Source organism: Galleria mellonella, unplaced genomic scaffold, assembly GCF_026898425.1.
Source record: "Galleria mellonella isolate WM207_F2 unplaced genomic scaffold, CSIRO_AGI_GalMel_v1 utg643, whole genome shotgun sequence".
Lineage (NCBI taxonomy): Eukaryota > Metazoa > Arthropoda > Insecta > Lepidoptera > Pyralidae > Galleria > Galleria mellonella.
In genome coordinates this window covers 1,137,883-1,162,273 of record NW_026442135.1, presented here as the reverse complement: position 1 = coordinate 1,162,273, position 24,391 = coordinate 1,137,883, and the positions used below count along the sequence as shown (strand labels likewise).

Here is a 24,391-nt window from a genome sequence, read left to right as displayed (position 1 = left end):
CTTTATAACTTCAATATTTATTTTGTCTTATAAATTTTGTACCTTTTTAAAGCGTAAACACTCATTTTATTTATTAAATAATACACCAAGATATATTTTATGCATAAATAATATAGAATACCGATAAAAAAACATGTCAGCTAATATGACAATTAGCTGACAAAAAGTTGACCCGTTTTTGAGGCTCGATACTCTATCTATATAATCAAAATATTAAAACCATTTTATTTTTTATTGTTAGAAAGGCAAACAAGCAGACAGTCCAAGAGGGGTTGCTCGTGCGTTGCCGCTCTTTTCAATGTTTATAAATTAAAATTGTAAAAAGTTTAGAGCAGTCCAGGTACATTAATAGAATTTAAAGTTTATAAGGGACTAACACAAAAAATTACTTAACCGATATTAAACATTTTTCACGATAATATCTACCAGCGAATAACATTGGCTGTATATTATTTTTTAAATATATCTATCTGTGTGTAGCCTAGTGTAGACTAGTGACACCTAGTCTGCTATATTATGTATAGAAAAAACGTATAGATTAAGAATAGCTTCGAGTAAAAATAATATTAAAAAGACCTATTTTGACAGATGACAAATTCCTATGACTAAAGTTCATGGATTGAGAATAGTATCTGAGGATTCTCTTTCTATGTTTGTACTTGTTGTAGGCAAAGAAAACGAAGCCTTTCCATTCAATTGTAATTAATTTAAAATTAATAATTCTATTATATTTTGTTTCATTACATAATAATTAAATAATTATAGCTGTAAGTATCCCTAAAAAAAAGTACTAGTATTTTGCTTCTGGTTAAAATTTTGGTTAAAATATACTCACTATTTGGCATCTGTAAAAATTTCCAACTTTTTTTTTATTACCTTATGAGGTAATAAAAAAAGTTGGAATTATGATTCCGGCAGTTATAAACCGATTCGGACAATTCTTTTATCTGAAAATAAAAACACACATATTAGTCTTTTAGTTTTTAAATAACCGATTCTGTCACAATTAAAATAGTTCTTTTTTGTCGAGAATTATACGTGCATAAGTATTTATTGGTCAAAAATAAATTTAATACTACATTAGTATACAATCTATTGACAGGAATTAAATTACAATAATTTATGAAATAATTAGTGACAGTAAGCGACAACCCTATTATCGTCATTTTGTGATTATCACCTGAATAAGAAGTTGATGAGATAGCTATTTTCAAACCCGGATAAATAGGTTGGTGCTTGCGACAACCCTTCTTACGTAATGAGCTTTTTATACTTGCACAGCTATTTTTGCAGCAGAATTTTATTTTAATCTACAACTAGCAATTCAACCCAGCTTCGCACGTGTGGATAGAAAATATATATACTCACTGATAAGATAGCTTTCCTTTTAAATTTGAATATTTAAATACGGTTTAAAAGTTTTTGAGTTTATCGATTGTAAACAAATAAACATTATGTTGTTCTCAAAAAATGGATGGCTTTGTTAAAATCTAAGCATTATAATTGACAATGTTGCTGTAGTTTTCAATAGTATTGTTTAATTTTGTGTTTCCTTCGCTTGTATTACATTTGTGCAAACTTTAGTGGCTGTCAAATTAATATTTAAGTGTGTAATTATATATTGTTCTAGCTATTTGTTTGTCTTAAATAAATAAATTATCAGTAAGTAAGTCGTCGTCTAGTAAAAGCAACAGTTATGACCGAATCTAGATGAAATTAACTAATTTGTCAAATTAAAAAATGTTTATTTATTAATGATTTTTTTTATTACGTATATAGGTCTACCAGATCTTACCAGAGGGAGACTTTGTACAAAAGTCGTTTGCTTGAGCACCTCTGTCCGATTCGTGTCTCTACCGTGAAGCAGTTGTGATTGCATGGTTATTTGTTCGAAGGGTGAGATATGGCAGTAAATTTACAGGGAACAGAGGAATGTTATGTCCATAACAGAGTATACTGTTTCGCCCTGGTAACATTTAATCAAATCAAAGGAAAAAGAAATTCTTTTTTAAAATACCTAGTTCCACCGAGAATTATAGCTTCGTTTACCTATAAATGTAGAGTTTAACATTTCCATATATATTAACACATAGATGTCGCTTCGGTAAATATGCAGTAATATTGTAATTTTAATATTAGAACAATTATTTTCTTATCTATAGTAAATAACCTGTGTTTTATATAATGAACCGGTTAATTGCAGAATGCAAGGATATCGGTAAATATATAATTATATACTTTGTCACAATCTATATAGATTATCTATATTTCTATTTTAATATATAAACCAGAAGAGTTTGTTTGTCTGAACGTACAAATCTCTGGAAATACCAGTTGGATTTGAAAAAATATTTTTGTTTGATATTCTTCTTTGTTTTTTTCTTTTTTTGGTGAAATTATTCAGGTACAATGGCGGAACACTTCCTATATAGCCTAAGATTCTGTCGCTGAATTCTGTAGATGTAAGAGTTTTCAATGAAATTTGGTTTAAATGATAAAGAACCTTTAATATAATGCAATGTATTTTGGGGTTGCAAGTTCTTAGTATTTTTTAAATGGGTGGCAATGGAATGGTAAACTCGCCTGCGCTATCGGGATACGCCGACGGAGCACCAATAAGTGATGATAGGTGTGCCTAGTGACGAGAGCAGTACATCTAGAAATGGTCACCTCGCTTTCATCTGATGCGGCCATTATGAGCCTGAGACGTTTCATAGCTCGCCGAGGATCTCCATCTACCATACATTCGGACAATGGTACCAACTTTGTCGGCGCCTCCCGTGAGCTACGAGCATTATACAACGACTCAGTAGAAGAATTTGCGACAACTTACAAAATCGAGTGGCACTTCATCCCACCAGCATCTCCGTTTATGGGCGGAGCCTGGGAGAGGCTGATACGTACTGTCAAAACCGCCCTGAGAGCCTGTCTAAACGGTAAAATATTAAAGGAAGAAACCTTAACAACACTCTTACTCGAAGCAGAAGCCATCGTCAATGCGAGACCGCTCACGTACGTCCCATCATCACCACACGCACCAGAAGCACTAACGCCATTCATACTGGGTACTTCATAAACAGAACCATGGACATGCTCGTTAACAGATGCCGACTTGGTACGAAGATGTGACTGGAAAAGAGTGCTGCGTCTTGCCGACCATTTCTGGGCACGATGGCTGCGCGAATATTTACCCACGCTCCAACCAAGATGATCGAACAAAGAGGCGTTAAAAGTATGTGAGGGTGATGTGGTGCTTATCGCGGACTCTACTCTCCCTCGTGGCCTCTGGCCCCTAGGGAGAATAGTAAAAGTTTACCCAGGCCAGGACGGAGTGGTCCGCGTAGCGGACGTCTTCACCAAAGGCGGTACGTTGCGCAGACCAGTCCGCAAACTAATTTTATTAGAGACTGAGCCTCGACCGGCCGCCACCAGTTGTTAGTGTTCCACTGGGGATCCGGTATATTGGCGACCGGTCGATGCAAACTCTTTAGACGTTATTGTACTTTTTTATATACATTTACTTTTAGAATATTCTTATTGTTTGTAATTTCAATTTTATATTTTTTTGACACATTGATTTATTGTTCCTTGCTTGCTGTTCAATACATATATTTCGCTACTAAATTCCGTGTCTACATCATTTCATCACCTCATCACAGTCCACCGCTCCGTAATATTTATTACCATATTAGCCATTAATCGACCATTGCTGAACATAGACCTCCCTCTATTGGCAGGGTTTTACCAGTAGTTTCCATTCTTGGCAGGCAGGTTGACAACCGCAGTTAGGCCTTAAAGATGTTTTAAGAGGGACGTCGTTGTCCATCCCTCGATTATTAAATTCCTTCAGTCGCCTCTAACGACACCCACGGGAAAGAAAGAGATGGCCTATTCTATTCCGGGAGCACACAGCCAACCCTGTATACTTGTATATAATTAAATATTAGAAGAAACTGCAAAACGAATAATTGGTTAACCGTTTCGGGCCTACTGATTACCGCCGGGCTCGTGTTCATATGACATCACCGATAGCAGCGCATTCGTGAATGAAGCCGACCCTTAACCCGCGATAACGCGTGACGTATCGCCCGATATACACATAACGATTTCCTTTGCGTACAGCGCTTTGATATATCGCCTGTGGTAAGGCAAAAATAGTAAAAATTATGGGAGAACAAAAAGTAATGAAATTTAAATGTAGAACGAGTAATAATAAATAAGGTTTTAATACGACCGCTTTTTGTAAAACACAATTTTTATATATATTTCTCATTTACAATTAATTTTAATTTTATTTAAACTTTATTGACTAATAAAATGTGGTAGAAAAGGCGGACACTTATCATATAGATGTTGCGTTATAAGAAAAATATATACAGACGGATTTATCTCTCACTTAAAGGGATTTCTTCCAGTCAACCTTGAGAACCGAAAAGAGACTATAGCGATTGTATATATGGTGCAAAAATAATACTATAATAAATAAATTATATTATTAGTAGAAATATAGTTAGTAACTAAATATAAAAAAATAAAATTATATATATATATATATATTTATACAATAACTATTATATAAAAATAAAATTATATTATATTATAGAATAACTATTATACATATAAATAACCGTATCTGTGAAATCATATGTCTGCATGATCGTCAGAGATAGGCTTATCTTAGCCTTCCTCAGACTTCAACAAATGTTTGAATAATGTTGATCCGAATCAGTCCATCTGTTCTCGAGTTTGGCAACACATTTACAGATTGATTTTTATTGATATATACACATATTTTATATAAATATTCCCATGCTAATAAACAGTCTCGATAATTAAAAGGCGTATTAGATAAAATCATGATCTGAGCTAACCGATTGCCTATTGAACTCAGTATGCAGTCTACTGCTCGCTGGATTAAATTTCATTCAGACTACCCTCATATTTACTTATATCTTACTGTCCGACTCGACCCACTCAAACTGCGTAGAGATGTTGCATCTCTGTGCATCTTTTACCGAATTTATCATGGGGAGTGCTCTAAAGAATTGTTCGGATTGATACCTGCTGCTGATTTTCACTATCGTACAACCCGCCATAAACTAAAATTTCATCCCAACCATCTGGACGAGTGGCGGTCCTCCACCGTGCGTTTTTCAGGCACTTTCTTCCACGCACAACCACTCTTTGGAATCAACTTCCAGCAGCAGTATTTCCGAATCGATACGACAACATAACTTTCAAGAAAAGAGCATATTCCTTTTTAAAAGGCCGGCAGCACACCTGCAATGCCGTAGGTGTTGTGGGTGACCATGGGCGGCGGTAGTCACTTACAATCAGGTGAGCCGCATGCTCGTTTGCCCCCTGTGTTGTAAATAATAATAATAATACCGAGATGAAAACACAATGCTCAATTCTTGCATTTCAATACTGAACTGTAACCACTCCTATACCTGTGTTACTGCATTTAACATACACAATCAACAATATACATATGTACAATAGTGCAATAACTTTAATAAAGGCTTAGTTATCCTATTATACTTCTATGCTACGCTTTCGGCATACTAAAATCAACTTACTATAGAGAGTTCTAAAAAACTTAAAATTTATAATTTTGAAATGTCTTTCTCTTGGGGGGAAAGGGATTGTTAGTAATGGAGACTGAGAATCCTATTGCTAGCAATATAACCAACCAGATCGACCTCCTCGCGGTCCTCCCTGGAAACTATCATGGTTAATTCCTGATGAATTCAACATGATGGGCTAACTGGCCGGTTTTCATTCTCATCTATCACCCTTCGCTGGTGCTTCGCCAGCGTATCCCGTTAGCGCAGGCGGGGTTACCATACCATTTTTACCCATAAAAAAAATGTCTTTCTCAACTGGACACAAAGAGAGACGAAATAAAATCTCGACCACTTTTTTTTTTCAATGGATGATAATGGAATGGTAACTCCGTTTGCGCTAGCGGTATACGGCTGCGCTGGCGGGGCACTAGTGAGGGATGATAGGTGAGGATGAAAAGACAGGTCAGTTAGCTCATCGTGATGAATACACCAGGAATTCAGCACGATAGTTCCCAACGGGGACAACATGGTGGTCGACCTCATAGGATATATTGCTAGCAATGGGACTGATAGTCCGCATTACTAACAATCCCTTTTCCCCCTAATCTCGACCACTAACAGCAAAGTACTTGCATGCGCGCTATGCGACCTTTATTAAGAAAATTGGCTCTGTAAGCCACATCCAAGCACACCAACACCAACATAGGTCCCGCCATCATCATTTTAGCCATTATCTGTCCACTGCTGGACATAAGCCTCCCCCATAGACTGCCATAAAGAACGGCCCTAAGCCACCTGCATCCACTGACTCCCTGTAGCGCATTTCAGGTCGTCACTCCATCTAGTGGGGGGTCGTCCTACACTGCGTTTACCCGTACGCGGTCGCCACTCAAGAACCTCTCTTCCCCATGTAAACGATTAATTAATAATAGCGGAGACAACCATCACCATCTCAATGTATGGTCACAAAAAGTTTAAAATAATTTCATTGTTGGTCCGATTGGAACATAATGTATGGATCAACTAAAGACGTTTGGATCACAACAGTATATTTTTTTTTCTGAATATTCAATTGTACCTAATCAACGTTGAAGATAAATAAAATAATGTCGTGTTCGCATCACAATAGCTTCTTTCCCATACATTATTCGGTTAACCATAATAAATACCTACTCGTTTATCGGAAGCTAGTGAGGAAGTGATGTAGCACTCCCACCGATAAAGAGCTTGTTTGGTTGGTATTAGAAATAATTGTAATAAAAGGGAATGTGATTCAAGGAAATGCATAAATAAGTAATAAATGTGTATTTGCATGGCTGTGTTTCGGTTTGAAGGGTGGGATATGGCGTGAATTTACTGGGTACAGAGGAATAACACCTGAGTCCTCAGGAATGGCAACGCATGAGGGGTATCATGGGCGAAAGAGTATACTCTGTTATGTTCATGGTACTGCTCATGTCTATAGGCGACGGTTACCACTTTCCATCAGGTGGACCGTTAGCATGTTTGCCATTCTAAGTTGTATAAAAAAAAAGTAATAAATACATAAAGGGAGAAGAGGGAAGAAAAGGATCGTTATTGGTGAAGTCTAACAGCCCCAATGCTAGACATGTATCATATCAGATCGACCTCCACGCGGTTCTCCCTGGAAACCTTTGAAAGTAGTTCTTGTGGAATTCGTCATGACAACGAAAAATGTCTTTTTACAAAGATTTTGCTCTCTTTTTTGTTCATACCTTTGTTTTCTGTTTGTTACAAGCTGAATATCATTTCCGGACCAATTCTAACGTCTATTTATATGTACATAATATACATATGGGCAGGCATAGTATATGCACATATATACATACATATAAATAGATTAATCTACATATGAGTTTACTTAGAATCAATTGTATATTTTTTCTTGCTTCTTTTACATCTATTATTTATTTATATTGTTTATATTATACTCGTGTTGCTGTGGTGGATATTTATTCAGGTATATTTGTATCTTATTCTAATTTGTGAACGACCTTGGTGATACAGTAAATGAATGAATGAATGAAAATATATGTATATTATATGTGTGTATTGTTATATATGTATATATTTATTATTGAGTATATATATCTGATTGATATGAGCAATATCCAAATGGCGAAATACATATATAGATATCTATATTACTCATGCCTAGTATCTATAAATATGTTTGTTTGTTTGTTTGTGTATTTTCTATGTATTCTATTTCTGTTTTTGGTGATCTTTGTGCCGTAGTATTTCGCACGTTGATGAGGTTTTTTTTTAATGGGTGATAATGGAATGGTAACCCCACCCGCGCTATCGGTATACACCGGTGGGGCACCAGTGAAGGATGATAGGTGAGGATGAAGCAGGTCAGTTAGCCCATCGTGACGAATTCAACAAGAATTGTTCACCATGGTTTCCAGGGGGAACCACGTGGAGGTCGACCTGATAGGGCATATTGCTAGCAATGGGGCTGTCAAACTCCATTGCTAACAATCCCTTTCCCCTCGTTGATGAGGTTAGTTAGCCCATCGTGATGAATACATCTGGAATTCAGCACGATGGCTTCCAGGGAAGACAGATAAAGGTCGACCTGCCAGGGTGTATTGCTAGCAATGGGACTGATAGTCCGCATTACTAACAATCCCTTCCCCCGAAGTCTTCCAATTAGGTAGCATTATTTTTTTAAAGTTAAATAAGTAAATTTCGACCCACAAAAAAAGAAAAAGTTACTTTCATCCCACGAGTGATTCAAAATACATGAATTTAGAACGAGGAATTGTGTTAAAAGTAAATTTTGCTCTGCATAAACAAATTGAAGAACAATAGCTTTAATTGTATTATTTTATTTTTATTTATATTGTTATTATTTTTACTTATCTTTAATTGTCACATAATTAATATGGAACCAACACGCGGGTAAAACAATGTCGATTGCAAGATAAATTAGCAAAATCAATTCAATATATACATAAATTATTTACCAACTAATTACTAATCATCTTTTCTTGAAAATCGTTTAAAAATGGAACAAGACATTAAAGCATAAAGTATACGTACGATGCAGTTGCGGCATCTATATAAATCATTGTCTATGGTCGAAAACCAGCTATCTTGTTAGCAACGTAATGTCGGGTGTATACATTAGCATAATGATGTTAGGAAGGACATTTATTACCCTTAGTCTCGTCCCGTTATGAGGACTGAGACCGCGGAGGTCTGCTACTAAGCGCGCACCTCGCATAATATTAAAGAGCATTACACTGGCGGCCGTGATACCTTACTGTAGTTTTTTTTTTATAGAATTTATTAAAATTATATAAACAAATATTTCACCTGAGTGTTTAAAAACCTCAATGACATGATTTTTGTTAATTTTTTTACCCAATGTCAAATATTTTTCGCCTAATCGAATCGATTTACTTTATTTTTACCTAATCATAAACTGGCATCGATATTTATTAGATGTGACTAAGTCTATGCCAGGACCACACGTCTTAGGAATAAAATTTACAAAAAAAAGTCGTCTGTCTAGATACTCGTACCTCTAATCCACACGTGTTTCAGCAAAGCATCTAGGAAGTAAAATCACAGGTTATAGAGTTACACCTTAGCTTAGGCTTCAAAAATGGGAATGCATGAGGGGTACCAGGAGCATTACAGTCCATGTTTTTTGTCAGTCTAAGGCTTATTAAAAACGATCGATTATATGAGTAGATTAAATTTTGTGGATTCAGCTGGCTGAGGACTGTTTCTTTTGCCAGTCTAGTCTATGGAGGAGGCCTAAGTTCAGCAGTGGACAGATAATGGGTGACATCATGATGATGATTAAATTTTCTGCAGTTTGCTTGTTATTTCCTTAAATTGTTTACTTACCAGCATTATTAATAAGGTGCTAATAGTTTTTGACTTTTTATTTCGTTTTGAAGAAATTGTTAAATTTTTATTTGGCCACAAGTGTATAAGGCGTATACCAGATTTACCTGTTAGCTGCGGGGGCATTAGCCTTACTTGTCCTCAAGCAAGTAATATGCATATTGTACTGTATTTTATTATAATGTTTAGTTTTATTTTTAAACTACTTTTAGCATCTCATTAACAGAGTTCATATTTAGAAGTACGTAAATATTTATTTGACTAGAAATAGTGTAGTCTGACGCGTATTTTGTACGCGTACATTTCAAAAGCAGGAAAACAAATTAATGGAGAGTCACTTCTAGATGGCGGGACCAAATGAAATACAACTGTAAAATCTGCATTCAGTTTGGTGCAGTGGTTATTGCGTGACATAGGAACAAAGATACAAAGGATGGATTGAGGAATCTTATTCGATAATGTTATGTACTTCCATATTTATGTGTGGTAATACTTAATTGTTTATATTTATGTACATATCATAGACATAGACTATCAAAGTTTGTAAACAAAGTCGCAATCATAGAAGTCAATGTCAATAGGAATATTTAGGCCTTGTTTACTAGTGTTCATTACGCATCAGCAAAATCGGTCGATAGACACTGAAATCGACGTGTTTGTATGAGATAATGAATGACTTTTTTTTTATAGTGGATGAATCAAAAGTTAGTATGTAATCGTTACAGTATAACCTCCAGCACTCTGTTTTGTCTGTACTCTGCTGTCACGTAAATATTTAAGAAAATTTACGTTTACCGTATTTAGACTTGAAGGATAGAATATGGTGGTGAAATTATTGGGTATTGAGGCCTAATATTTTGATCCTGGGGGGAAAGGGATTATTAGTAATGGATTCTAATAGCCCCATTTCTAGCAATCTATCCTATCAGGTCGACCTCCACACGGTTTCGCGGGGAAACCATCGCGGTTAATTCTAGTGGAATTCGTCACGATGGGCTAACTGACCTGCTTTCATCGTCACCTATCATTACTCACTGGTGCCCCGCCAGCGTATACCGATAGCGCAGGCGGGGGGTTACCATTCCATCGTCATCTATAAAAAATCTTGGACTTCAGGAATGGCAATGCAGAAGGGACATAATGCGCATTACAATATACTAGTTTTTACCCGCGATTTACCGCGTAATAAAAAGTATGCTGTTTTCCTCCTTCCTATTGTAGTACGTGTACATTAAATTTCATAGCGATTAGTTAAAGACGCTAAGAGGTAACAAACAAACAAACTCACTTTCGCATTAATAAGGAAGAAAGGATTCTGTCCATGGTGTTGATAGTATTTCTAGGCCACTTTTACAACTTTCTATTAGGTTGGCCGCCAGTCAATTTGTTTGCACATTGAACTATCTATATTTTGTTTTATGCTATAATATGAAAAAGTGGAGGGAAAGGGACTTATTATATATATAGGGATTATATATATAAATATAATTTATATTTATAATTAAATATTGTTGTTATATTTTATATAAGGAAATTTAATAACTAAAAATATTTAATAAAACTAATACATTTCACAGAATCACAAAAAAAAATATATATATAATATATTATGCTTCATATATAAACCCTAAAGATACTTTCTTCTTTCGCGTTCTTAAGGTTGATTGGAAGAGATCACTTCAAGGGATAAGACCGCCTGTGTACATTTTTTTATACTACTTAGAATGACAAACAAGCTGACGGCCCACCTGATGGAAAGTGGTAACCGTCGCCTATATACATGAGCAGTACCATGAACATAACAGAGTATACTGTTTCGCCCATGATACCCCCCATGCGTTACCATTCCTGAGAACTCAGATGTTATTCTTCTGTACACTGTAAATTCACGCCACATCCTACCCTTCAAACCGAAACACAGGCATGCAAACACAACTGCTTCACGGTAGAAACACGAATGGGACAGAGGTACCCAAGCAGTCGAATTTTGTACAAAGTATCCCTCTGGTATTTTTGCTATAACCTAATAAATATACTATCAATAAATGTATAAAAGCATATATATTAAACTAATATTACAAATAAATCATTCATACAGTACAAGATGGCCGTTCAGTTGATCCGTATCTTATATGGATCAACTAAGTTGACCCGTGATATTATTTACTACGAAACGATGAATTATTGATAAATTGATGTCATATATGAATGAGTTTCATATCTGTATAGAATACATGATAATGATTCCAAGAATACGTATGTAAACTATGATTTCATAGCTCATCCTGTTAATTAGTTCACGGTAAACAAGCCTATTACGATGCAGTTGGAAGTTCTCCAGTGATTACCCATGCCCAAGGACAGAATGTAATTATGTGTGTATGCTATTTTATATAGCATATTTAGTCTTAACTTTTGTATCACATATTTTTGTAAAGTGATGTAAATTTCTATTGAAGCTTGAAGTGGTGTTTTTTTTTAAAAACAACAGACAATATTTTGGTATCTTTATTTTTTTTTTTATTTAACGCTTCTTTACATGAATATTTTAAGAGAGCCACAGACGAGAGAGCACGCAGTAATAAAAAAAATACAGGGGTTGCCACTATCCAAAAATAAGACATCCAATAAAAAATTGTTATCAATTATAAACAATATATTAATATTTTAGGAACTTTATTAAAATAAAACGTTATACTTCAACAATAATTGTGATTAATTCTAATTAATGATAAGTACGAAAATAATTTTGTTTGTTTTTACTTCTTAACATCATAAACGGTCATTCTGAATTTTGAATACATGTACTATATGGGATGGAAAAGGACATAGGTTACTCATATTCTCGGTCATGAAAAGGTTATTAATAAACCCTGTATGATAGGGTCCAACAACCCCATTACTAGTGAGGAGAGGGATTACTAGTAATGGGGTCTAATTGGCCCATTGCTAGCAATACACCCTATCAGGTCGACCTCCATGCTGTTCCCCCTGGAAACCATCGTGGTTAATTCTACTGAACTTCGTCACGAAGTTAACTAACCTGCTAGGCTAAGGTTAACTGACCTGCCTTTTCATCCTCATCTATTTTCCTTTATTGGTGCCCCGTCAGCGTATCCCAATAGTGCAGGCGTAATGTTTAATGGGTGCCATTCAATTGTCACCCGTTAAATAAACAACAGAAAAACAACCCCCATTACCAGCAATATACCCTATCTCTAAAAATCCCTTTTCCCCCTATTGCTGCTGTGTTTTTATAAGATGACATCGGATTGGTAACCTAAGCTGAGCCATCGTTATACGCTGGTGCGGGACTAGTGAGGGATGATAATAAAAAAAAAATCGGCTTAACTAAGAAACCTGATTATGATAGTTTTAAAAAGTTACATGACATCTCGTTTCCCGCCAACTTTCCGATAATGGTCGCTGAAAGTCACGTGAATTGATTCGGTCTCAGCGCGCCCGTCCGATCCTCAATTTGCCCTTTAACCTTCGCAATTATTGCAGTTCTATTAATAGCGACAAACAATTGGCTGTATAATTAGAGAACTCGTCGAAGATAGCATTGTCCGCGAGGATTTCGAAATTGTAACACAATAATTAACCGCCATCTTTGGAATTGAAATGTGGACGTGAGATGTCTTTATACATACAATCTTGACAAAAACGTAAATTAATACAAATTTATTTTGTTAAAATAAGCTTGTATTATTTAATCTACATTTTTGTTTTTTTTTTTATATCAAGTTGTGGGTCAATGGTAAAGAAAATGTGCACCAAATTAAATTCGCGACCAACTTTCCGATGGAAATCACCGATAACAAATTGCATTAATGCGATTGTAATAGGCTTGCCACCTGCCGCATCGAATATTACATCTGCTAACTAATCAAATTCAAAGTCTAAATAAAAAAAACAAAACCAAAAAAGCTTGCCACCCCTTCCTTTCCCATGGGTGTCATGAGACGCGGCTAAGTAAGAGCGAGGGATGGCAGCAGCGTCCCACTTAAAACATTTCTAAAAGCCTAACTACCGTTGCCAACCTGCCTGCCAATAGTGGCAACTCCTGACAAACCACCCCTTATGGGGAAGGCTTATGCCCAGTAATGGACAGCTGAAATAATATTTTTTTTATACTACTTATTGTACGATTGCTGGTTGGTTGGGTACCTCTGTCCCATTCGTATTTCAACCGTGAAGCAGTTGTGTTTGCATGGTTGTGTTTCGGTTTGAAGGGTGGGATGTAGCGTGAATTTACTGGGTACAGAGGAATAACATTTGAGTCCTCAGGAATGGCAACGCATGGGGGGTATCATGGGCGAAACAGTATACTCTGTTATGTCCATGGTACTGCTCATGTCTATAGGCGATGGTTACCACTTTACATCAGGTGGGCCGTCAGCTTGTTTGCCATTCTAAGTTGTATAAAAAAAAATGGTATATCTAAAAGTAGAACATTTCCTAGCCATCACTTGAGTCTTTAAAATGCCAAGATAATATAAAAAAAAAAATTGTTTTTCACGTATTAAGCATTGATGATTTTAATTTAATATTTTCCAGTACTGAGATGTGCATCCAACGACGAGGATCCTTCGTGTCTCCCCAACATGGAACAGAAAGGTGTGTATTGTATTTAAGTACTAGCCACCCACACCGGCTTCGAATGTGTAGATAGATAGATTTTTATGTATTAATTTTATTTATTTATTTACCCGCGAAAAAATTCGTATGACCGGAATACGTTTACTGACCTGGACAAATAGTAGTCTGTATCCTTTTCCATCCCATATAATACGTAAATACCAAGTTTCATAGTGTGGGTAAAGGTTTTTTTATGCAACTTAGACTGGCAAACAAACTGACGGCCCACCCGTCGCCTATAGACATAAGCAGTACCATGGATATAACAGAGTATACTGTTTCACCCATGATACTCCCCATGTGTTACCATTCCTGAGGACTCGGGTGTTATTCTTTTGTACCCTGTAAATTCACTGCCATATCCCACCCTTCAAACCGAAATTCAGCCATGCAATTGCTTAACGGTAGAAACACCAATGGGACAGAGATGCCCAAGCAAATGACTTTTGTGCAAAGTCTCCCTCTGGTGTTTGGTCGCTAAATAAAATTGGATAAGAAATACGCTAGAATTGAGCCTTGTTTTTTGTTGATTATTTTGTAATTAAAAATAATTTGAAGTAAATTGTCTAAATTTGCGGTTGCTTCATGTGTTGCTATGTCTGAGAATAATGTTTTTATGCCTCTATACTCGGTAATTTCACAGCTATAGCCTATTCTTTAAACCGAAACAGTCATCCAATCAGCTGTTTCACAGCAGAAACGCGAATCTTAATAATAGTTACTAAATATTTTTCTAGGCATATCAAACCTCTCTTGGGGTAACCAGTGTGCTCCGGGCACGTATTGGAAAACGGAATGCAACACGTGCACGTGTGAACCTGGTGGATTTGCAACGTGCACCAAAGTGGGATGCGATAATGGTGAGTTATTTCATAAGTACAGTTACCATTTTCTATCAGATGCGTCATCATCTTATTACATCAGCTTTTAACTTTTCACTGCTAAACATGAAGAGGGTTTTATCAGTATTTGCCACGCTTGGCAGTCAAGTTGGCAGCCGTAGTTAGGCTTTGATGATGTTTTAAGAGGGACTCTGCTTCCCATCCCTCTAACATCCCTTAATCTTTTCCTCAAAATTCCCTTAGTCTTTTCCTTGAAATTCCTTTAGTCTTTTCCTCGAAGTTCCTTTAGTCTTTTCCTCGAAGTTCCCTAAGTCTTTTTCTCAAAGTTCCCTTAGTGGTCTCTTAAGACACTCATAGGAAAAAGGAGGCCTATTATATGCCGGGACAACAGAGCTTATTAACCACTGACGTAAAAAAAAAATAAAAAAATAACATTTCTGTTGCTGTTTAACATTGGATTTGTTGATGGATGCAAACAATGAGGTGGATTGCGAGACGCCATTTTTCTAAACCGAAATCTTTATTCTAAGAACCTATATGAAATAAATTTCTAGTTGAAAAAGAAAAGCACCTAGTTTGATGGTTACAAAAATAAAATATATATACGACAGTAAACTCGGCTGCAAAAAAGAAATAATGAAAATCAATTCATAAATAGTGACACGTAATTTATATTACATGACATGGTTATAAAACAAAATCCAATGAACTGAAATCTCCTTCTTTTGTAAATTTATTAATTTTCTTTTTTATTGTATAATATAAAAATAAAAAATATAGTATATGTTAATGACAATTTCGTAATTACGTGCTCGGCCTGTTCGAGCAGGCGTTTCCTTTTTTATTATTGTCCTACCGTCCACTGCTGTATTTCTAGTACGGTGCCATCTTGTTTTGACTTGGATAGTTGTAACGCCAGTTAGAACATTATTGTTAATATTTATATCTAATAAAACGCACTTATCAACTTTTACCAGAGTTTATTCTAAAATAAATTCCATTGTGTCCACGACGAGACAGTATATATTTAAAATTAAATTCCACAAAAAACAGACTTCAAATTATTTCAAATCTAAACTATACAACTGATTTTGATAAAATTTCTATGGGATTTGTCTCTAAGTTTTTTCAGATAAAAAGGATTTTACAAAATTTATAACTGACGAAGTTATGAGGTAACAAACACAAAGAAAAATACAACCAAATTGGGAGCCTCTTTCTTTCTGGAATCTTTTTTTTTATGCTACTTAGAATGGCAAACAAGCTGACGGCCCATCTGATGGAAAGTGGTAACCGTCGCCTATAGACATGAGCAGTATCTACCATGAACATAACAGAGTATACTATTTCGCCCATAATACCCCCCATACGTTGCCATTCCTGAGAACTCAGATGTTATTCCTCTGTACCCAGTAAATTCACGCCATATCCCACCCTTCAAACCGAAACACAGCTATGCAAACACAACTGCTTCACGGTTGAAACACGAATGGGACAGAGGTACCCAAGCAATCGACTTTTGTACAAAGTCTCCCTCTGTTGAAAGTTGAATGTTTTTTTTTGTTTTTTTTTTTTCAGAACGTTCTAGGGTCTGCGCCCCTGGCTCCCAATGGACGAATGATTGTAACGCCACCTGCTGGTGCATAGACGGACAACCGAAATGTAATAAAGACTGCACTGTGTCTTTAGGTAAATTCTTTTATTATTATTTTTTCCTTAAAACTATAAATTATTGTACGATCCATCTTTCAAGTTAGATTAAGCGACACAAATCAATCGTGTAGCTTTAAAAACCTTAACTTTTCTATTTGTCTTCCCCGCTTACAAATTATTTATCTTTGTTAACTAATTTAACTTTATTCTTCTTTGTTTATTCTTCTTTCTTCTTTCTTCTATCTTTCCATCTGTCAACAAAATTTGTATATGAAGCATTTTTGTGTGATTACAAAATAGAATAGAATAGAAGTAGCTGCCCGCTAACAAAATGCTTTCTCACTGTATTGGGTTGACTGGAAGAAATCTCTATCAGAGATAAGTCCACCCTTGCTCACAACATTTATAAATACAATATTTTATATGTAACTTACAAGTAATCATTATTCTATTAGACTTGTCTGCAACGTCATTTAAATTCATAACTGTTAGTGCAGATGTGACTGCCATTCCATTATCATTCATTAGAAAAAACACAACAACTATAACAAGTTGCTTGACTAACGTGATCATAATAGGCACCAGCCTTTGTAGACGATTTATCATCATCATCATCATTTCAGCCATTATTTGTCTACTGGTGAACATAGGCCTCACCCATACACTGCCATTAGGATCTATAATTCTCTTTTAATAGGATTAGATTCATGCCTTTTATAGGACAATAATAAGTTGGGTAATATGAATCTGTTCTCTTTTATTCCAATTTCATCATCGTCATCATCATCATCCCAGCCAGTATCTGTCCACTGCTAAACATAGGCCTCCCCCATAGTCTGCCATAAGGAACGGTCTTGAACCACCTGCATCCACTAATTCTCTGCAATATATTTGAGGTCGTCACTCCATCTAGTTGAGGTTGTCCTATACTACGTTTGCCCGTACGGGGTCGCCACTCGACAACCTTTTTTTCTTACTTACAACTTACTCTAGTTTACTATTTTCTTATTTTCCAGATACAAACAAACGTAAAGTTTTAGAACTAAAGGAAGGGGAGGAATGCGCGCCCGGAACCGCATGGCACACTGAATGCAACTCATGCATTTGTTCGCCTCAAGGCCTGGCCATGTGTACCCTCAACTCTTGTCTGAATGGTAATATTGATTATTTTCTACAAAAAGTTTTCAAATATGAAGCCTTAAAATTATTGTGGTTTTTCAATAAGGAACACTAACAATGCGTGTTCAGTCAGAATTGCCAGATGGGATTTCTGATTTTTTATTACCTAAATGTAATTTTTTTTTTCCAAATGATTACGGTTCCAATCACAATATTTAATACATACCTATAATTAATGAAATATGTAGTTAAAATCTGATACAAATATCCGGTTTATATATAATATATCAAAATTTGAAAAAAGGATTACCCAAATTTTCCCTAGCTCATTTCACTTTTCTCCAAAAATGTAACTTCTCCAAAATTTCACAAGTAGAGAATTTTTTTTGCGAAAAAATTGCGATTAGCTATTAAGTTAGTAAGATTATGAAATTTCTATATCAATATGTTCCATAGCATATGTAGTTTCTTAGTTTTTATTCTCATCGTAGGATCTATTGGCAAAACCTCCCTTGATTTTGGCAATAGTTGCCACGCTAGGCAGGAGGGTTTACAATCGCTTTTAGGCTTTTACTTATGTTGTTTTATGAGGAACGCTGCTACTCATTTTTCGACCATTAAGTACCCTTAATCGCCCATTACGATGCCCACAGGAAAAGAATTGGGTGAGCCATTTCTTTTCCCGGTTGCTTAGATTTGCGGATCGCCAACGATTTCGATTTTATTCTTTATATCATGTAACAAAAGAAACTATAGAGTCCATCCAATTGACAACCTATTTCTTTTCGAAATCGCTTAAAAAGAAACCATCATCGTGAACAGCATTCCGAAAATTTTAGAATTTCCCGGATTAAAATTTTTAATACAAAACTAATGTCTCATTTCAGAGCGAAAAACAAAATGTGCACCAAACACTTTCTGGAAGTACCAATGCAACAGTTGCTACTGTTACGATGGCCGACCTTTGTGCACTTTATTGGCATGCGAATCTCCGGATGGTAAGTTCTTTGTCTTTATTATCATAAACAGAAACACTGTAGTGTATGTGGCCTTTCCCATGAGCCTTCTTTTCTCGTTTTGAAATCCATACGCACAAAATAACAGGCAAAAAGCTAGTCTTTAATAATTCTGAACCAATTTTGATTTCTTCAAGTTTTATTTTTGAAACAACATCAAGTGGATGATTTACACTGTCTGTTGCTATAAGTATTTTATTTATCTTGATTTTGTTTCTATAGTTATCAGTTTATTTCTAAACAGCACCTAATTTGTGACTGTATCCCATTCACACATAAACGATATATCTTCATTGGTAAATACCGTTTATATCCTGAGGAGATAAAAACATCGATACAAAGAACATCGTAAAATTCCTGTCACTGCTAGGAATTAGCAGCGAACTTTAAAAAAAAAAGGGTGAGCACATAGAAAGTTATATATATATAGTCATAGAAAGGTCGCAGTGTCACAGGTTTTGTACTTGTAAAAGCCCTTCTTAATAATAATAATAATATTTCTATACAGCTCCATAAACTACCAAGTCTCTTATAGGTAGCGAATAGACATTGGGGTACATTCCGAGTCGCTATTTCTCTAAACCTATCTTTTAACCTAATATTTTATTTATTTATTTTATTTAACACTTTATTGCATTACAGGACATATTATATATACGTAACATTACAGGATTTATTAAAGAATTTTCGATAAGTATAGTGTAGCACAAAAGGCGGTCTTATTGCTATGCAATCTCAAGCAAGCATTTTAGTTAATTTTGCATAATTACTATTTTATGGATCATCATAATAATTTTGCTTTAAATTTAATACAAATTTAGTTCATATTGGACTTTACAATAAAGACTTAGCTATAATATCAAATTTAAAATTTAATTTTACAGATAGAGAAATAGCGCCCCAGAATAGATCCTATTGTTCTATCTATATCAACTTTTTTCTATCTTCGAATAGGTCTCCTCTACATGGAAAGGAGACATGCTCCATGTCTGTTTATCCTTTATATTAATATCAATCAGAAACATATCTGTTTTCAGGTAAAACTAATAAAACAACAATGAAACAGCCAGAAAACAAAGAGTGTGTACCAGGAACTTCGTGGAAGACGGATTGCAACGAATGCTCCTGCCAACCAGATGGATTCCGTATTTGCACCAATTTTCATTGTGACGAAAATGGTAGGATATGACCATTTTCAGTATTTGTAATCTCTTGCATAGCTTAGGGGCTTCTCTAGCATAGGGGGTTATGAACACTTTTTACAAACCTTACAAAACAAACTAAGTGAGGAAATATATAAAATTTTATCCAGAATTTTGAATTATTGAAAAAAAAATCATTAAACATTATTAAAAAATCATCAGTATATTTTAATACGAATGTAATTTTTAATAATATTTTATAATATATGTGGCGTCCCTCTTAAAACATTACCAAGACCTAACTGCGGCTGTCAACCTGCCTGCCAAGCGTGGCAACTACTGGCAAATCTATGTTCATCAGTGCTCAGTTAATAGTTAATATAATAATAATATTAGGTCAACAAACAGGTATAAAACAAATAGGTCTACGAAAAAATCTCTACATCTCCCTACAAAAGGTTGCCATAATAAATACTTGCAGAATAGTCAGAAAATTCTTAGATATAGATCAGGATGAAGTAGCCACCCGACATACACAAACATAACCTTCCATACAAACATACACACTGCACTTACTTGGTCACGTACCCGTAAGTGTAGTAGTGTACCAGCGCTAAAAGCTGAGAAATAAACAATTCAATGACAATTATAATAATAACTACACCCAGAGACCAAGTACTAACCGCCTATCGATATTTATCATACATTTCAATACACCTATAAAATGCTAAAAGATACATCTCAATGTAAATTCCTTTTTTCAGATCCTGTTTTATTTGAAGAAAGCACAACGAAAAAGAGCCCGGAATTGGTAAGTTCATTTGTTTTTATTATTATATTTTTTAACATCGCTTCTATTTTTAATCATTAAAAAAATCCGTTTATTAAAATAACTTCATTTAAACTGTAATATAAAGACTTGTTACAGTCGCATTAAGAGCGGTTTGCAAATTTCTCAAAAATGGTGTTGGATCCATATGCATATATCGGGTTTCTAATATTTGACGTATTTTCTTTCACGACCTCCATCTATGCATAGTTGAGAAAATAGTGTGTTTTTGCGGTATATTAATAAAGTCAACTCGACTTTGAGTTAATAATTTTTAACATCAAAATATATAATACCAGGGACAGGTTACTAATATTATATTTAGACATTCTACGACGAATAAAAGTGTTATTTGCACATCACTACATTTTTTTTTTTATTTCATTTATACAGTGTTTTACTAATTTATAATTAAATCGTAAATAGACAATGTCTGTAACAAAATATAAATTTTTTTAAAATTACTATTTTGATGTTCTTAAGACCTCATATTATTTTTTCTTAAAAATCTCATTAAATAAAAAAAGTTTAAGCCTTTACTAATGAAAGATGATGGTTTAATGATACAACAGTGGACTGTAAAGCTGTTACAATTCTCGTTGTAGTTAATTGCATATTAAATAATATATAAATTAAAAGTACGCGTAACATGCAATCGGTGGCATAACACGAAGTGGCGAACAGAGCCGACTTAAGCCGAGACCGCCCGACAAGTCTTAATGTTCAGACATTGTCTAATTACAATTTTATTATATTAGTACAATAAGTTTTCTATATTTACATCAGATAATTCTTACATTTAATCTAAACTAATTTCGAAAACATATAGTGTGCACAAAATTGTTGGGAAAAAGGTTGCACTGTATTCTACGTCTAAGGTAAGTAATTTGTTTATTTCACGATTTCTTTGTTCACATATTTTTTTATCACATCATTTAAAACGATTAATTAAATGTAATTTTTATATTTTATTATCAATAACTTGATAATTTGAGAAATATAATAAAATAATAATATTGCAGGCTAACAATGTTATAGATATGACTAGTAACAAAGTAAAGCGATCGGTCTGCAAACCTAATCAGGAGTGTACCACAGAAGGACAAAATGTCGAATGCACTGAAGGAGAATGTCTCGAAAGAGACATGAATAAAGAAGTTGAAGTTTTTGCTGAGAGTGCGGTAAGTGGTTCATTTCTTTAAATTTCATGAACGCATCAACGCAGATAAGATTTAGACAAATTTTTATTATATATTAAAATCTAATTTTTCAAAATAAAATATATATATATATATATATATACAAAGACCAGAATTAACAGTATTCAAACAGATAATCGTATAAGAGAAATTCCACAAGAAGCAAATTACAGGTGATTGTTAGACAGATTAATACATTATAAAAAAAAAAAAGAAAAAAAAACTACAAAATATTCTTACCAAAATTACAAAGTATATTAATTATATGATGTATGTAGTTAGAGCTATATAATTATACACAAAAATTTCATAACTCTTTTTGAATTAAATATTAGCAGAAGTATATTAAAACTATAGAAAATGTTGACAGAAATTGTTAAGAATTTTAATTGGCTTAAAAAATCTAATGGATCACAAATATTACTAAATGAAAACTCTCGTTTAAGGGCGTGGATCACGTCGAAATCGAATACCTGTGCAAGCCTTACGCAGAGTTCAACAGAGGGTGCAACCTCTGCAAATGCAACCAGGACGGGACAGACTACCTGTGCTCCGAACAAATTTGCTCTTGGCTTAAAGACGTGGAGCTATTTGATAGTGATGCGATCTAGAAGTACGTCTTTGTTTCAGGAGAAGGAGCCGATCGAACTCAAGGACGAATATAAGAGCGGGCATCAAACTCCTAAATTGTAGATTAAAAATAAAAACTGTGTTGTCGGGGAGAGAATTGGCAATTTAAAAGCAAGAATCAAACGTACACTATTTCATGCGATTGAATTAAAATTACTTGTAATTCCAAATGTTAATATAATATTTCCTAGAACTGTTCCTTTCCTAATTGATTAACAAGCAATTATTGTATTATTGTATAATATTAATTATGTAATCATTAAAAAGATTATTAATTTCAAGTTGTTTTAATTTTTGTACTTAATATTATTTAAAATACATACCCATTAAAAAGTACGCGTATTAAGTATGGATGTAATTATAATGGTAGAAAAAGATCTAAGAAGAGATGAATTGAATATATAAAAGAAGATACAACCAGAAAAAGAATAAATATTGGAATGACTGCAAATAGATAAGAGAGAGAAAATTAAAAAATATATATAAGGGACAAACGTACTACGCAGACCCCAAATAATTTTGGATACAGGAAAGAAGATGATATATTATATTGTATTAACAATAATTAGGACTTGTTTTATACTGAATCACATCGCAAATGTTTTTATTCGTTCATTTCTAAATATTGTAGACAACAAAGTCGAGTCTCAACAAAACAATCGTATGCGTTGCAAATCGCATGTTCATCAAGGATTGCAATACGTGCTGGTGTAATGATGACGGGACCAGTTTCTTCTGTACTAGAAAAGTTTGTATCCCCGAATTACCTGAAGACGTTGACAGCAACAACCAAAACACTGAGGTGAATTTGCTAAAAAGTTTTAGTGGTATTCCACTATTTAGTTTTAATGCTATTGCATTGGTTTTGGCTTCTGCTTTTGCAGTTTTAAATCCGAATTCTTGTTCCTCTATTTGATTTATTTTAAATTTAATATAGTTGTGGTTAGCAATACCTTTATTTGGTAAAATTTTCTTAAATACTAAATTTGCAATAATATGCATAATTGATATGCATATATAACTATTACAATTTGCATATAAAAAACGAGATTTTTAATTCCCTTGCACATAACTGTTTATCACTGCCAATTTTTTTTTTTTGCATTTGAAGTATAATATTTAGTGTACAAGCAGGAACTTCGTGTAATACATCGCGAGTGTCGTCCAAACGAGGTGTTTGAACTAGATTGCAATATGTGTCGATGCAATCCTGATGGAAAGTCATTTTCTTGCACCAGACGCGCTTGCGCGGAACAAACTGATGATGTTCAGGTGCGATATTGTTCTATCTACTGGTATCGATGGTTCTGGTACTTTGGTTTCTTGTATTCGTTATGGCTGTTCTCTTATTATCTTTTACTGTTCTTTTTTTATTTTCTGTAACTTTGTAGTCTATTACATTATTAGTATGGTTTTGCTTCAGTATGTTTTTTCTTTGTTAACCTTGAAAAATGAATAAAGAAATACTATTACTATAATAAGTTTTTATTTTTCTTTTCTACTTTTTTTTCTTTCTTCTGATACTGCTTAGGACTCCTTAAGTGCAAGGTTATAAATTATATATTTGTAAATACTTGTCACATCTTTTTATCTTTAGCTTTTGTGTATCAATATTGGTATAATTAATGAAACGTTTTTTTATTTTTGTTTACAGAATTCTACGTTAGTCAGAAAAGTGCGAGGTTTATCACAGGTAAAGTGTTGATTACATTTTTACTTTTTTTTATATCTGTAATATAACATATGTACTAAAAGAGTTCTTGTATGGTTTCATGAATGTTTCGACTTAAAAGGTGACATTACTGAAAATGGGATATATTACCATAATTCAGGGGCTTCATATTGATTTTTGTAATGTATGCAGTGCT

The 24,391-nt window shown here is 34.3% G+C and overlaps 1 protein-coding gene across 4 annotated transcripts in view; it reads left to right on the top strand.

Annotated features, from left to right (window-relative positions):
• Nucleotides 1–24,391, top strand: part of LOC113511074 (laminin subunit alpha-5-like) — a 32,568-nt gene that overhangs the window by 3,660 nt on the left and 4,517 nt on the right. For 2 of the 4 annotated variants that reach the window (XM_052900329.1, XM_052900328.1), the window contains exons 2-11: nt 14,013–14,072; nt 14,831–14,953; nt 16,514–16,624; nt 17,605–17,742; nt 18,595–18,705; nt 19,761–19,901; nt 20,630–20,676; nt 23,155–23,325; nt 23,658–23,795; nt 24,178–24,216. In XM_052900329.1, coding sequence (XP_052756289.1) covers nt 14,013–14,072; nt 14,831–14,953; nt 16,514–16,624; nt 17,605–17,742; nt 18,595–18,705; nt 19,761–19,901; nt 20,630–20,676; nt 23,155–23,325; nt 23,658–23,795; nt 24,178–24,216 — 1,079 coding nt within the window. The remainder of the gene's footprint in view (nt 1–14,012; nt 14,073–14,830; nt 14,954–16,513; nt 16,625–17,604; nt 17,743–18,594; nt 18,706–19,760; nt 19,902–20,629; nt 20,677–23,154; nt 23,326–23,657; nt 23,796–24,177; nt 24,217–24,391) is intronic. The other 2 variants (XM_052900330.1, XM_052900331.1) reach the window with 2 other exon arrangements.